A 16755-nucleotide genomic window follows, 5' to 3' on the forward strand; every position below is an offset into this window, starting at 1 on the left:
TGTATGTTCAACAACACAAAAGTCCGTCATTACATAAATGTAATATTTTGGAGGAAAAAACAATTAACAACCTAAAACCTGCAGCAACTTATCCCAGCTCTGGTTTGCTGACATATTGAGGTGTTTTGAAAGAGCTCACTGTTTTTTTTTAGTCTATAAGTCTGAGTATAGTTTCTGGAACTTTAGCTGCTAAATATTCTTCATAGTTCTCTGATTGCTGTTTTTAGTGCTCAGCTGTACGTCCACATTTAATACTCACAGAGCCATCTCAAACTGTTCCAGCCATTTTTTCTTCAGTTCTCTGGTTTTGAAGAATAAATCATAGCCAGACCTTCCGTAGCAATCCAGCAAGAGGAACAAATAGGACCACTGTTCACATACAAAAACACACACACACAGTCAGTCCTATTGAGATGCCTTATGCCGATCTTGTTTTGTGTGTAACAGGTGTCTCAGTGCAGATTTGGAGACCTTTTTATTGTCCTTCTCTCCTGTGGTTTCATCTCGTATCTGGTAGCTGTGTAGTTCAATGATCTCTTTCAGCTCAAAAGTTTCTCCACTCTTTTTCTTACAAATAAACACGGCTTTATCAAAGAGGAACGCGTACCTGACAAACAGCAGAGCGCACACAAACGCAACGTCAAAAAACAGCTTGTAACATATCAGATGAGACGTGCGTCAGCCACACACGCACCTGTCCTGTTTCGATCTTTTCTCTGAGCTGCAAATCTTTAGTTCTCCATCGATTTTGGGACGACCGTAGAGAGCTAGAGACTGAGTCTGAGGAAGGAGGACGAGAGGGAGGATGAGCAGAAAGGAAATACAAACAACAACCAAAGAGAGACTCATTAAAAATGAAATAGTGTAACCGCACCATGTTTTCTATGGAAAGCTGAAATGTGGTGATTTGCTTGATGATCTCATTGTCTCGTTTCACCTCATTAACACTCTGCGCCAGATCCTGGAAACACACACACATGCATGCACGAGGATTAAGTATCATACATTCAGGTTACATACAAGTAGAAATACACAAATACACACACTTACTCTCATGGCATCTAGAGCTGTTCGCAGGTTCTCCTTCTCTGTTGAGTCAGTGGTGTGTTTTACCAGCTCCTGCAGACACAAGCAAGCCACGGCAAATTAAAGCTGCTGGATAAAACCAACTGGAAACTGAAGATACAGTAAGTACCATGTATGAAGTATAAACACATGCCTGTAATAGCAGGTGGTATTTGAGGACTCTCTGCATGGGGACCATGAGTAAATCTCGTAGAGAAAAACGTCCACTGTTTGCTCTCTTTGAACACTCCTGAGAGAGAGACAGACAGAGCGAACTAGTATTAAACAACAAGAAATGATGATCAAATAAATTTGCATGAAGTTATTTAAATATGTCTAAAATGGAGCGTGTGTTTCCTCCTCACCTCCAGTTTCATCCTGATATCCTCCCTCGCATTTGAAAGCTTGTCAAGGTGTTTTGTTGCCGCCTCCACCTGACTGCAGTAACGACCGTACAGTAACAGCCTGGCGAGAGATGGGATACATAAACATATTTTTCATACATTTGTTTGTAAGATAAACAAGTCGATCTGTGTGTGTGTCTCTGCACGAGCGATATACCTCTCCTTGTAGTTCACAAACACCTGGAACAGATTCCTGGCTCCATTATTTAGGATAGAGTTCTGAACTTCTTCTAGCAATTCAGAATGGGTCTTATTCAAATCCTACACACACACACACACACACACACACACACACACACACACACACACACACACACACACACACACACACACACACACACACACACACACACACACACACTATGTAAACAAAGGTTTTCCATGAAGTGGGTATATCATGCAGGTGTAGAGGTAAACACCTTCTTTACCTGTACGTTGATGAAGATACTTTCAATGTCTTGTGGCTGGAGAAACCTTTGAAGAGGCTTCATAAAGTGCTGCACAGAAGAGCGAGTATGAGTGTTATTTTTAATTTTTTTTGTGCATGAGTTCTCTATACTTGTGTGCTTGTGATGTATGATGAAGGATTGAAAGAGGTGTGGAACAGGTGTATAAAAAGTGATGTTGTTACTTACGTAAAAATGTTTTTTGCAAATTTGTGATTTTAATTTCACAGAAATTCAGATTTCTTTTTTTTTTTTAATGTGTGAGCTTTGAATTTCAGAAATATTAAAACATTTTTGTGTTAAGTTTAAAAGATCTCAGAAATTCACATTTTTTCTCCCCCAGCTCCTTTATGTTTTTTAAGATGGGCTCTGTCATCGTCATTATGAGTCGTTTTTTTTATTGCCATATGAATGCACCGATCTTCTTTGATCAGACTGTGGGTGTGTGCACACCTGTAGTATAGATTGCAGTGTTTCTGAGTATTTCTCTTCCGTCTGTCTGATCTCCTGCAGGCAGCACTCTCTCTTGTCCACACCAGTTTTCTGCTGCTAAAGGGCACAAAAAAAAGTCAAATGAGGGTTTTTTTGCTTTTGTTTGTACTTGCCTTATACAAAAGAAATGGGTTATGGTGTTTAAGTAGCAGTAGTTATTTAAACATTAACAGAGAAGTTTAAACAACCCCTATCAAAGTCAAACAGAAAACTTTGGCACATAGGCTCTGAGGCACTGCGGTTCCTTGACCCACAAAGACTTTCAAAAACCAAAGGAGGTTTTAAGAACATTAATAAGATTGGAAAGACAAAGAAAAATTATTATTCCTGCTACACAAAATTGTATTTAATATTTCAAACTGTCCTTCTTGCTCTTTTCTTACTGAATAATTCTGACTAAAAGGTTTCTAAAAAATCTAAAAAAACATGCTTCGGGTGAAGGTGTATATATTAGACATCTGCAAGTAAAACTCTAATCTGATTAAGAGTCTTTGATATGCGGACTACTCTGCCTACCGAGTCATAGCCTCACATGAGGTGATAAGAAACACAGTGAAACCCAGATTTTAGTGCAGAAGTACTTTGTTGGAAGACCTGCAAAGTTTGCAGGTTGCAAGTGAAGGCTACACCCTCCTTTTTGTTGCAGGTTACAGGTCACATGGGAACCACTCACAGTTTCAGGCGGTTCATCTGTCCTCATCAAGTCTTCATAGATCTCATCTCCTTCGTTCTCCTCATCCTCCACAAAGTCGTACAAGTCATCATCTTCATCCACTGTATCACTAATACACAAAACACATGCAAAGTACTTACTGTTATCACCTTTGGCTTTTTTTCTTAAATATATCTGTGCTGTATACGGAGCGTCACTAACCTGTACACCACCTGTACACCACCTGTATAGCTGGTGGAATATAACATTTCTCCACTTGCAATAAACCATCACATCTCCCAGTTTGATTCAATTAAAATTCAAAATGTCCTGACAAGACTCTTAAATTGAATTCTTAAAAGTAAAATAATGCAGAATTTTTGCTGGTAGTTTTCTGTTTGAGTATTTTGAACTTTTCTACAGGTCAAAATGTGGCATTATGAAAGCATTTCCTTGTGAAGATGTTAAAGTTTTATAGGAAAATCCTCAAATCATACAGCCACACAACAAAAAGAGAGAGAGAAAAATTGGCAGCTATTTAAAACAATCTCTCTCCCTCCATTTAGACATTATAGAGAAAAAGGCTTACTCTATCTGGTCAGACAGGCCGCTGTAGATCTCCTCATCAAGAGTGCATCCCTCTAAAGGAAAAGGCCTGTTGAAGGGAAGGTGAGTGTGTTAAAGCAACAAAAAAAGAGAGTGAAAATTACAACTGAATAAAGGTTAATATAATATTAGTAATTAAGCATGAATTTAGGTTCCAGGCTGAAGGACAAAACCCCATTACTGTGGTGCTGACTTCCTGATGAGCCGGCGTATTTAATGGTAATGGAAAGGATTTAAATTTTTAAGTGCCCAGAAATCTAACAAAAACCTGTTGTGCTCAAAATATAAAGATTAAATGCCACTTAAATTAATGAGTTACAAAACTTGAAACTTTCGGGAACATTCTGTCAAGTTAAGAAACAACAGTCTTATCTGGCACTGAGGAAGTGCTGTTATCTGCTACACCAACTTTCAGCCTAAGAAAAAAAACAGCCACAAGTCTCTGGTCCATATAACCAATTTCAGTTGTATAAAAATTATATTCTCGCTTTTAGGGTGGCATGGCCACAGACCAACAAAAAAGTAATCCCAAGTAAGCACTTTCACATCCACGTGGTAGGATAAGGGTATAATTTCATGTTGTGCAATAAACCATTTGAGACTAGTTATTTAAAACTCCATAATTTCCACATTTCTACAGAAAACAGTTATGATTAGGACATTTATTATAAAAAAAAAAGTTGACCATCTTAAACAAGTTACTTCTCCCTTCTCTGCCAACGCATCTGTTTTCTTTCTGCCAGCAACGAAATCGTCTGTGTGATTTCTATAAACCCCAAATATTTCAAGGAAGCAAACAGACAAATAATAAATGCTTCACACTAACAGATAACACACACATCAGATAATTAATAAAATACTACAAATTTAAAAATGCAGATAAAGCTTTTTACAATTGCATTTAAAGGCATTTGTTGCTACGTTTGGCTCTGGATGATGTCAGTGAGATCGCATTAAAGGTAGGTCGATCCAAATATCGGCACCAACAATAGTATTGGTATCAAATCGATAGTAGCATGATAGAGCATAGAAACAATGTATCGATTCTAAGTCCAGTATGTAATCGACTGCTTTAAATTAATTCTTTTTTTGGGAAATGAGAGAATATACCTCAGACGTGCACCATGAAAAATGTCTGAAACTTTTTGTGTTGACTGTCACATCTATTTTATTTATAGCTTATAGCCCATTTACACAACAGAAGATGACCCAAAGTGCTTTGGAGACTGGCACATTTAAATACCCCAAAAGCTGAAAGTTGTGTTTTGTTGTGTTAACCCATTATTGTGGAAAGTAAAACTCACGGTGATTTGGTGGTCATTAAAATGTGTTCAGAATTTGCGAACTGATGATGATTCATCTAAAAATTCATGACACACTGCTCTCCCATACATGAGCTGCCTTTATAAGTTACGGGTATTGCTACTGGTATTGGCAGTACTGGCCCTGTATTTATTTGGCATGAGATCAAGACCAAAATTTCCAGTATTGCACAACACTGGATCAGATATCCTGAATATGATTAGGATATGAGGGCTTATCATAAGAAAGTCGCCTTAAAAGGAGAGCTGGATGGAAGGTGATAGTCTAAGAATACAAGCATGGACTTAGCAGTTAGCACAAGTGGTCCCTTTAAACTTCAATTTTAGTTACAGGCAGGAATGTACTTACTGAAATCCTCTTTGGACAGCAATGGACGAATGAGACAGGGTGGACAACGTATCTATGACCTTACACAGACAGAAACACACAAAGAAGTATAGTACACAATTAACAATCTTGTACAGAGTGTGGGAACACACACTGGCAGAGAAACTGTAAAACTGTTTAACACTTTAAATGTGAACACTAAATAATGGCCTAGTTTCACTCTCGCTCTGTTTGACAGTTCAATTAAAAAGAGCATAATCACGGTGGGTGTTGAAATTTCATGTGAAATGTGATCAGAAACATACAAAAACAGTGGTTAAAATGAAAGTGAACGCTCTTTGTTTAAAGGAAAGCATGTATTAGCGAGTTTAAATGTTGGTTTATAACTTACTAACCAAGTAAGTAAGGGGCAGTTTGTTTTTGTCACACATTTTGAGCTTCTTTGACACGCTTTTTCACTTTTCAGCATGTTTTCTTTCTGTGTGATGCCACTTGACTTGTTTCAGCTGAAACTTGTCTTCCAAAACTTCTGGTTAAGTAAAAAAAAAAAAAAGGACTAAGGAATACATTTCTCAGTCAGCATTTTTCGGTCTAATTTCTGCTTTCATTCAAGACAGAAAAAAAGAGTAAAGATCCAACAAGAAGTGAAAGTCTGTGGTTCTGAGAAGTCCTGTGGAAAAGAAATCAGTGAACTAATTCAAACTGCTATCTTAGTAGCAGAGAATTCAATAGAAAACACTAATTAGCTTTCTGATGAAGTGGTGGTTAAAAAAGATCCAAACAGCTGTGTGAGAGAACAGATGTTTCCCATACTAAAATGTTTTATGCTTAGCTAAGCCCATCGTCTGCTGTCTGCTTGCTTTCTGTTTAAATGCATCAACCCCTTCTTTCATCCTTATATCCACCATAGGTTATCAGAAGTTCCACTTAAGAGAAATGTCTATGTTAAATCTTGAGATGATGGCTAGAAACCACTGAACTAAGCTGTATCAAAAGCAATTTGTGATGCAAGCTCTGCTATAACAGCAAAGTAGAGCTCACACACCGACGGGTAAGCGTTAGCAGTTTAATAAAGCAATAGATTATAATAAGATATCTCTCGGAGCAGGTTTTGTGCCGATGGACTTTATTTACTTGTGTACAGGATCTACCACACCCATGTTTTCTACATTAAATTGTTATGGGTGACTGAGTGGAAGCTGCAAAGTGAAACGAGAAGCTTAGTGACAGTAACACACTGTAAAGTTGATGAAATGACCCCCCCCCCCTCCAAAAATAAAATGTCCTGATGACTCATTTTGAGGACATGGCTTCATCTTAGCTTGCACAGACAAAAAAAAGTGCTCATTTCAAATCCACTCTTGGTTGCTTTAAATCGCTGCACTGCATAGAAAGTGAAAGAGAACTGTTGAGTACTGCATTCATGCCTTTGCTCTGACACTTCACATTAGAAAATCACCAAGCTACTTCCTGTTAGGGCTTTGTGGGTGTCTGCAAGCTGCAGTAAGGCGTTAGGACTTCATGCTTCAATTTAGACGTCTGCCGTAATGACTGAGCTACGAGTGCATCATGAGTTCCCCTTTCAGGTACAATTTTGGGTTCTTCAGATCTTTAAATTTTTATTCATCGTGTAACCATCAGGAAGAGATTTCATCCGTGCAAGATACAGCAAATAAACGACCGTAAAAAGACGATGACACAAAGTAATAAACACTTATCCTCTGGGACAAGAGAAGCAAGGAGTGCCACAAATGATGGCCTGGACCTGATCTCAAACTCAGTCAAACAGAGTCAGCCTGAGGCAGCATGATGGGACACTGAGGCAAGCTAAATCTACAGGAGAACTGTAGTGCGATTCTCCAAAGTGCAAGAGTGCCTGGAGAATTTGTTTCAAAAGCAAACGTAAAATGTGGTCACAACATGAATGTAGTTTTTCCTGTTTACTACATTTAGTGTAAAGCTAAAAGCTTTGGAGCTTTTAGCGTTCATCGTGATAGCGCAGTGGAGAGAAGAAAGGAAGGGTGAGGAGAGAGAAGACACGTGCTGGATGGTTCGGGGCAGATTCAAACCCAACTTTGTTTAAAGTTAATCAGTAATTAAAATTAACTCAGGGAATATGTCCGAAAGATAGATTTTTGCATGGTCATACCTTTCCAAAGTCCCGAACATCAAACAGATCAAAGGCTTCAAATAGTTCATTCTTCTTCAGATGAAACTTGTCTTGACAAACTCCCAGGAATGTCCGGATATTCTTTAAACACAGGAACTAAAAAAAACCAGAAACACAATCATCACTTTTTTTATAAGTTATATTATTCAATTCAGTTCAGCTGATCTATAAACCAAATAACCATAAATATACATGTGCAATTTTTACATATATGGGCATTGGGCCATACCTCTTGTATCTAGGCTTTAATATGTAGTAGTGCAATATTTAAACTCATACTTAGTTGTTTTTGTTTTAGATGCATTCTGCTTGTGCAGTGTGGATCAGAGTGAAGCTGCATTTCGATCGCGTGGATGTCCCGCACATATTGCACAACTGACAATAAAGTTGACTTTGACTTGAACATTTATGAAAGCATGGGTTGTTCTAAAGAGCTCGCTGAATGTGTTGGTATCGTAATAATTTGTGAGTTTTCTTCCCTCCTACATGCTGCAACTCGGCTACAAAGATTCGGTGCACATAAGGTTACAGAGCGAGGTCACAGAGTGCTGAGAGACACACGGATACATGGTGCACTAAAATTTCCAACACTCTGCTGACTCAATAACTGCAGCGCTCCAAACCACCTCTGGCATTAACATCAACACAAAAACTGTACGCTGGGAGCTTCATGTAATGGGTTTAAATGGCCGAGCAGCTCCTGTGGTCCAGTAGATTTGTCCATACAGTGTATTCTAGCCTTACTCTGGATCCTGAGTAATCTGTTTTTCAATCAGTCAAGTTAAATAAATGTGTATAATTCAACAGACTTATTTCTCACTGATTTAAATATGTAGGTAAACACAGGTGTTGGTAATCACATTAATTAAGGCTCTGTACTTAATCTGAGAAGAACTCTTGATTAATATTATTAGTAAGATCTGAAAAGCTCCATACTTTGTGTCCGAATGGCAGCCATGAAACAGGTCTACTGGGTTTTTCCTGGTCTTCAGCGGTGTTGACTGTATTTCTTATCTTACTTATCAGAAATCTATATTTTCCTGTTTTATGTTTGACCAAACTTCCCCCAAAAACACTGTTATAGTGATTTTTCACTGGAAGGCCATCAAAACCTCCAATCTTTGTTAAACACAGATGGTTTAAGTTACGAAATGTCTCGTGTTTTTTAGAAGTGACAATCAAATGAAACGAGCAACTGATGATGCCACAATGGGCTCTGGGAACGTGTGATCAGCCTTTATGACTGTGCTCAAATACTTAGTATATATTTAGTGTAATATTTAGTAGTTCAAAATATTAACAGAAATGTTAATGAACAGATCCATGAAAACAGGAACTATATTAACAAGTTAAAAAAAAAAAAGATTTCTCTCAATAGTTAAAAATAATTTAGAAGCAAATCAAAAGCAGTCGAAAAGAAAACACGTCTTTTTTAGCTACAATTGTAACAAATCAATAAAAACTTGACAAGTTTAGAAAATTGAAAGATTACAAATTAATAATAAATATCTTCAAAGCCAACGAGCCTGTTTGAGAAGGAACAAGCTGCTGTCTTTCTTTCAACACTTAGATTCCACATACGCTTTGTTACAGCCCTGACCAGACTGTAAATACTCATCAGCAGCACGGACCACGTAACCATCAAGCACAATGAGCTAAAATGTGTGCCACTAAAAAGAAGCAGTTCGAAGGACATCTAAAATATGACTGCAGAAGAAACCACACGGAGCAGAGTGTGCAGTGCAACTGACATGGTGGTCAGACATATGCCGCTTTACATAACTTCCTGCTCTCTCTCTGTGTGTGTGTGTGTGTGTGTCTCTCTCTCTGTGTCTCTTCAGCAGTGGGAAATGCGGAACTCTAATTTGAGAAAAGGGGAAACGTTTAGTTCTGACTGATACTGCTGCACACATCATGTCGCCCTGCCAGGAGATCACATTAACATGCAATCAAGTATTTGTTTTTACACTACTAAAATAATCCTTATTGCAAGAGCACAGACAAGATTGTCTAATTGTGTAATTGTGTCAACAGGTGTGTGTGTGTGTGTGTGTGTGTGTGTGTGTATGCACATTTGTATACGCCTGTGAGTCTACGTCACAGTGTACACGTCCGGCCTTCTGTTAATCAGCGGATGTTTCTTAACCACTTTTGACCTCATAGGATTTCCCAGAGTTTCCCATGCATATGTCAAAGGCCATTAACTCCTGCACTGTTTGCAGATCTCCAGTAAGGAGGGCCTTCTTAAGATTTCAGCTTAAAAAGGCCCAACATGCTCTACTTTAGGTTATGATATTCTACCATCCTGTCTTTCAAATGTTTTTAACTCATATTTGCCACCCTTTTAATTATCTCATGCTGTTCAACCCTTTTGTTTTTTGTTTTGTTTTTTTAGCTAATGTGTTTTTTAGCTTGCATGCACTGTCAAAAACAATTTTTTGGACAAAGTTGAAAAGACGAGGAAATGTAGGCAGGAATCAACAGGACTTTTTGAGAGTTATATTTAAAAAATGCATAGCTTAAGTATGTATTAAAAATGAATATATTAGCAATATATAAGAAATCACGCCCTTATGTCTGTGTTGTAAATGTACTGGAGCTAACACCTGGCTAACGTAGTGTAGCAGAAAATGTAAGAAGATAGGAAAGTATTCTGCCTGCTACAATCCAGAAAAAAAAGGTTCACCTAACCACATGCCATACCTCAAAAACATTGCTTGTAGTTTGTGAAATCTCTGCAAAAACTGAAGTCAGCTGTTTCTGCTCCCATTTCACACAAACAGCCTGTTTCTTATCTTTATGCTAAGCTAAGCTAACCATAGAATGGTATCAGTTTTCTCATTTGACTGTCTATAACAAAGGTATACACAAAATATTAGGCATATTCAAAGTGAGGAGAAACGATAAGAGGTGAAAGTATTTTTATCATATCCCTTGTGGAGTATACTCTGTAGAAATATGATCAAATTAAAGCACTTTCCAGCTGCCAGTGCGATTACGGTGCTTCGAAGTCGTTCATATGAGTCCAAAAGTTTCTAATTGTCAAATAAGAAAATAGTTGACATATCACAAAGAGTCTTGCTTCGAGCACAAATCCTGAATTTTCCTGAGCTGTGACTATTCTGGATTACAATGCAGCAATTTGGTATCATCAAATCCTATAAAAGTGAAGAATAAATTTTTAAATTGGAAAATGTTGACAAAACCCCTGTGTATAAAGAGATAATTAAATAACAAAAATTTAATTAGAGTTTTTTTTAAACATTTATTTATTATTTCTCTTTGTCTTCTAGTTGTCTCCTTTTGTTCTCCTTCATTATCATTATCCTGATCACTACATGCTCCCGGATGTACCGATAATGACTGAAGCATTTTCCTATCATGCAGCATCAGGGCCTCAGTAAGCCATGGTGGTAACAATAGCAATGTCCTATGGAAATGCATCAGGAAAAAGTCTGGGTGTGTGCGTATGTGTGTGTCTCTGGCATTGTGTCTTACCTGCGACATCTGTGGGCGTAGGTTGATCTCTCTCAGGTTGACAGCCTGAGGCAGCAGGTTGTTGAGCAACTGGCAGAGCAGCACGCCATCTCTCAGAGCCTGAGCCAGGTCGCACACCTGTCATAGCGCACACACAGAATTAATTTGAGGAACTGAAACGAGTTTGTGTATTCACACACAGGTGAATATGAATGTGTCGCTGCTTATTTACCTGTGCACCCTCCAGAGTGACCCTGTGGTTCTCTGGAAGAACTCGGCAGTCGATCAACCACATCGCGCACTGCCGCCACAGCTCCATCTTGGTTTTCTGAATGAAAAATAGAAAAAAGGGCAAACACACAGACAGAACTTAGACATGCGGCGTTCAATCAAATGGAGAGCAAAATGAATGTTCAATCAGAAAGGCGCACAGCAGACACTCAGCAATCCCTATCACGCCGTCATTCAGTGAAACACCTTTGTTGAAACTCAATGCAACAAAAAAAAAAGTTGCCGCTGTCTCAGTAAACCTGATCGTACGAGTCCAAATCAACACAGGACCATTTAACCATCGGTCCTTACCTTCACTGGTTCCTCCCGGCACTTCTATGTGTTCTTTCTGATGTTAACCTCCCTGTCTTCCTTTCATTATCTCATTTTCAGACTTCGGCGCTCTTGTTCTGTCGTTCTTCCGTGGTGGGTGTTCTGCAGAGCTGCACTGTGTTGAAGGCTTTTAACTTTTTTCCCGCAACTTCCTTTTTCCTCTGACGCACCCTCTCTCTCTCTCTCTCTCACTCACACACACACACACACACACACATACACACTCAAAAAGCTGCTGCTGCTGCTGTTGTGACAACTGGCACAAGCTGATAAAAAAACAGAGTGAGACTTGATGAAAATGTATGTGAGACATGAGACAGAAAAGCAGCAAGTAAGCCGCTGGACTGTCAACAAAGAAACATTACTTGTCTAGTCATCTACGCACTGATATTTCGCCTCAATAAGGATTTTTTATCCACTTTTGTGGCAGTAAAACGCTGCAGGAACCAAACACACATCAATAAATCTGTGAAATTCAAAATTACACTGCAGAGTTCATATTTAATCTGTCCTAAAGCTCAACAGCAGAGAGACACACTGTCTATCAAAGGAAAATCCTCGAGCTGCCTAATGAATAATGAAACATCTCCTCAAACACTCTGACAGCACCCAGGGGTGATTTTACCCTCATGTTGGCACTTAAAAAAAAAAAAATTCACAGCTGAGACGCCCCAAAATCAAAACTCATTCAGATGTAACATCTCAAACTAAATCTTTACGAATTTCTTTTTGTGCGACTAAAAACAGTGGAAGTACCGTCTAGTGATATCAGTAATTTAAGCCTTCACTCATTAACAACAAAGCAGGAGAGCAGTATTTAGTCAAGTACAATTTTGGGATATTGCTATCCATATAAGTACTTCCACTGGTACTTTGCATTTTTACTCCATCCAATATATGAGAAGGAAATGGAATGGCTTTTGCACATTTTACTTTCAAAACATACAACTGTTGATTTCAAATTTCAATGCCATCTATGTTTTTTTGACGGTTTGTCCAGTTCAGAGTGACAGGAAGCTGGTAAACCATGAAGAGCTTGCCAGTCTACAGGACGATTGACACAGAGAGTCAGACAACTGCTCACACTCGGCTTCACACTTACAGTGAATTTAGAATCACCACTTAACCTAACGTGCAAGCCCTTAAACTGTGGGAGGAAGTCAAAGTACCCAGACAGAGAGCCTATGCAGTCACAAGGATAATATGCAAAATCCACACATTGAATTTTCATGCAGTGTTGTGCACATGACTACAAATTTGTCACATAGTAAATAATAGATAGAGCCACATAAAAATGTAAACACTGTTGATTTTGGCAATTTGGGGGGCATTGTAGTTACTGTTACTTATCATAATAAAGATAAAATTAGATTACAATCCTTTCCTCAGAACTATAAAGTTGCAATATTAACAGGTCTATTCAAGTCCGGAACGCTTTCCACTGTGAGTTATCTGTATTTTTAAATATCAGATTTATCTTTCTAAATTTATGCTGGTGGTATGGCTTCTTGGAGACTGCTGAGCTTTTTTTCAAATATGCATTTATTTTTAAAATGGCCGATAACTTTTCACTCAAATCTCTGTTCTGAGGTGGCAGGAAATGTGTCAAAATGATCTGAGTGTCTAGGCTAGAGTTGGAAGGGGAAAAAAGAAAGAAGTATGGAAGAGCTGTTTTGCAAGAAAAGTCGGTTTAACTTATGGTGAACAGCAACCACTGTGGCCACAAGATGAAATTGCAGGATTACAGTAATAGCATTACTGATGATTGAGTAACATTAGGCGTTACACACATTTGACCCAAGCGTTCACAGAGGGAGGGTTTTATGGGTATTTCTTCTTATGGTGGCATAGTCTTGGTTTAAAATATATGGACGGGAGAGTGAGCTGATTCATGTAGACCAGGAAACAGAAGAGAAGACGTGACTGATGAAGGGTATGACGCACCTCCCTCATGTTTTAGTCAAGGCTATTACATATCTTAAATTTCAAACGGGTGCTAATGATGTGATTATGATGGAACCCTAAAGCCCTGGGTTGAGAGCTAGATAAAAAAAAAGGCAGCAGATCTTCTGGAGGTTTGTAAGGCTGTTTCACAGCTCGTCCAAGAGGCTTCTTCAGCTCTAAAAAGCAATATGGAGAGTCCCAGGTATTTAACCCCTAGTGGGCGTTGTCCCCTTTGGAGGTGAACCAGGTCGTTGAGCCACTATTGATCATGTTAGTCATAACATGAGCTAAGGTGTGGAAAAAAAAGACATGGGCCATTACCATCACTAGTGGTTAAGGGCGAACCTACTGTGAGACCTTGTCCCCAAGCCATCATGAGACTTATTGAGGTCACCTGACACAAGGTGTGAGTGGGGGTGAAGCATCTGGGAAGACTGCATCATCGGGGGCTGATAGCTGGTGTCATAAATTACCACCTGTATTCAACGCTGGTTGTTCACAGTGGACATAGATCAGGGGTGTCAAACATAAGGCCCGATCCAGCCCACTGGATAGCTCTGGAAAATGTGAAGGACAGCATAAATTTTGGATTTTTAACTCTACTTTTTTTTAATGTTTTACAGTTTTTCCTTCAGGTAAAGACTCTCCCATGGCCATTCATACTGCACCAAAGTAATCAAGTAACAGATAAACAGTTAAATTCAGAAATTTAAATGACAGAAAAGGTCTCGTTGTACAATAATTTTTGCTTGTTTTTTGTCAGTTAACAAAGACTTTCTCTTTTATAACTAAATGAATTGAGTGCATTGAGCTACCAGAGCTTTTTCTCTAGTTTTACACATTTATTTTATACAGCTGACAGATTTATTTCATTCACTGCAGCAGCATTTCTTTGTTGTGTAGAAAGACTGATGTGCATTCTTGAAATTGCTCTTCTTTATTTTTAATCTCACTGATTTAATGTATATTTAAAATTCTTTACACTGACAGAAAATAGACTACCACTGGTCCGGCTAACTTAAGTGGGCTGTATGTGGCATCCTCAAAAGTATCCTTTGTCCTTTAGGTGCGTTTGTACTGCGGCGTCCTCTCCTGTTGACGAGGCTATTCTATGTTGAACCTTGTGTTTATAGAGCAGGTGTTTCATCTACATAGAGGTCCGAGCACTCCTCACTGCCCTGCACAGCAAACACTATGTTGTTTAGCTTGTGTTTTACCCTCGGGACAAACCAGTTTGTATCTGGTTGTGATGTCATTTTTGGAGAAAATACTTCATTCATTCAGGGCTTCTTCAGTCCTCAAAACAAAAAGTGGATTTCTCATCACCCACTGGAACTCAAAGTAGCTGTGATCAGGACCTCTACACCATGGGAGAAGAACATTATCTCTAAGGGAGGACAAAAAGAAGAGGAGTACACACATGTTGGCCTAAATCAAATCAGCAAAGATGCACAGGAAAAAATGTCAGAAACCAAAATGAATACCAAATGGAACAACTGTCGTCCTTTATGTAGCAAGTTTGTCAGAGAAACTACAGTTGCCTTTTTTTAAGCTCTCAAGACTACTATGACCTGGATGACTGAAACTATGGTAAATGATAACCTTTACTCCACTGAAGATTAGGAAGTTTACCACCTAAACAGAATTTAATGCTGTCGAGTCACAAGACTACAACTTTTTCCTGATCCCTGGGGTGTAACCGTATCAGTAATACAATATCGTTAAAACTGAGTTTTTCCTTCCTACTGTCACCATGTGCTTGCTCAAAGGGGCTCATCTGATTGTGGAGGTTTTCTCTGTATTATTGTAGGGTGTTTACCTTAAAATCTCAAAAAGCACTTTGAGATAAATAATTGAACTAAATTCTCACAGGATGTTAAAAGTAAAAAACAACTCACAATCCACATTCAATCAAAACGGACATCAAACTCATATCTTGCTGGAGAGACTGGTCCAAATGTGGAGTGAAGCCTTGAAACCAGACTATGCAAATAAATGATGGCACCCAAAATGTAAGCAGCAGCGTCTGACTATTCACACTCTGTCCACAGACCTGCTGCTGCTTCTCATAATGTTAAATTCATTATGCTTTTATCATGCTTCATAGCATCCTCTGTGCTCCACTCCCCCCCAAAATTAAGATTCATGTTAATTATATAGCACTAGGTTGTAAAACAAGACGCAAGATAATGTTGGAATAAATAATTCATCCAGAAGAAAAAAGCTTTTATTCATGGTGAAACGCGCAGGATGATTTCAGCCTGAGGAAATGAACTACTGTGAAGTCTGGTGGTACAGTGGCAGATTGTGGCTCTTGGTATTCTTTGGGCTCACCTCACTAAAAGTCATCCATACTTAAAAGACAGATGTGTTCAATGTAACCCTTTCAGTCTTGGTTCGTACACGCAACAATAGAGGGGGATGTTTCCTGTCAAGAACCTGGCACTGTACCACCATCATGGAAGATGTTGAAATCCCTTAAGTTCCCCTTTATGAATCAAAAAGCGAGGAGGGTTCTCGATCAAACACTGATACAGCCTCCCTTACATATGCGCCTTTAAACATCCTCGCTGGGAGGAGCTACGGTGAGAGAAAGAGATGAGAGGGAGGGAAACAGGAAGACATGCTGGTTTAATGAAAAGCACCCGGCTCAGCAGGGATTTCAAACCTTTATGTTGAGAGGCCAAACAGCTTCAAAAGTCTTGTTCTAATAAGACATTAATCCTGCACTGTTTACTTTCCCCCTTTGCAGGTAGCCTTTCACTTTCCAACAACTATTCTGGCTCTGTATTGGCCAGCATTGGCCTTGCTGAATGCAATCAGCCTTATCAGCAAACAAGAACACACTCAGTGGTGCCAGTTGCCAAGATAATTATCTGTGCCAAATCAATATTGCACCATATGATGATATAACACGATCACATCAAAGTCATATCAAAAACAAAACAGCATTTTGTATGAAACTTCAAAAATACTTAATGCTCCATAGTCTCTGTAGAAAAAGTAAACACCCAAACTGTCCCCATTTAATTTCCTTAGTTACTGACACTCTTTACTTTCAGATTAACATACTGCGGCTTTACATATGCTGAGCACTTGCCATCAAGTTGAGTAAATTGCCTTTTGTTGTATAAAACTGGCAGGTCTGTGTCACTTTTCACTTCAACACTGGGTGTCACCCTCATGCAAAGCACCAGTATTCCTGCAGGGACTGTATCTCACAACATGCTACCTTAACAGACAGTC

The 16755-nt window shown here is 38.8% G+C and overlaps 1 protein-coding gene across 4 annotated transcripts in view; it reads right to left on the minus strand.

The window, feature by feature from the left end:
* The window catches only part of vav1 (vav guanine nucleotide exchange factor 1), a 29263-nt gene that overhangs the window by 7533 nt on the left and 4975 nt on the right, over positions 1–16755 (minus strand). For 2 of the 4 annotated variants that reach the window (XM_026171623.1, XM_026171620.1), the window contains exons 1-17: positions 11545–11777; positions 11195–11290; positions 10984–11100; positions 7465–7581; positions 5337–5395; positions 3649–3714; positions 3081–3189; positions 2369–2464; positions 1898–1966; positions 1627–1730; positions 1431–1530; positions 1220–1315; positions 1051–1119; positions 875–961; positions 695–780; positions 472–607; positions 260–369 (exon numbers count right to left, since the gene is read on the minus strand). In XM_026171623.1, the coding sequence (XP_026027408.1) occupies positions 260–369; positions 472–607; positions 695–780; positions 875–961; positions 1051–1119; positions 1220–1315; positions 1431–1530; positions 1627–1730; positions 1898–1966; positions 2369–2464; positions 3081–3189; positions 3649–3714; positions 5337–5395; positions 7465–7581; positions 10984–11100; positions 11195–11281 (1508 nt within the window). In that variant the 5' untranslated portion in view covers positions 11282–11290; positions 11545–11777. Of the gene's footprint in view, positions 1–259; positions 370–471; positions 608–694; positions 781–874; positions 962–1050; positions 1120–1219; positions 1316–1430; positions 1531–1626; positions 1731–1897; positions 1967–2368; positions 2465–3080; positions 3190–3648; positions 3715–5336; positions 5396–7464; positions 7582–10983; positions 11101–11194; positions 11291–11544; positions 11778–16755 lie in introns of those variants that run through there. The other 2 variants (XM_026171621.1, XM_026171622.1) reach the window with 2 other exon arrangements.

Source organism: Astatotilapia calliptera, chromosome 6, assembly GCF_900246225.1.
Source record: "Astatotilapia calliptera chromosome 6, fAstCal1.2, whole genome shotgun sequence".
Classification (NCBI taxonomy): Eukaryota; Metazoa; Chordata; class Actinopteri; order Cichliformes; family Cichlidae; genus Astatotilapia; species Astatotilapia calliptera.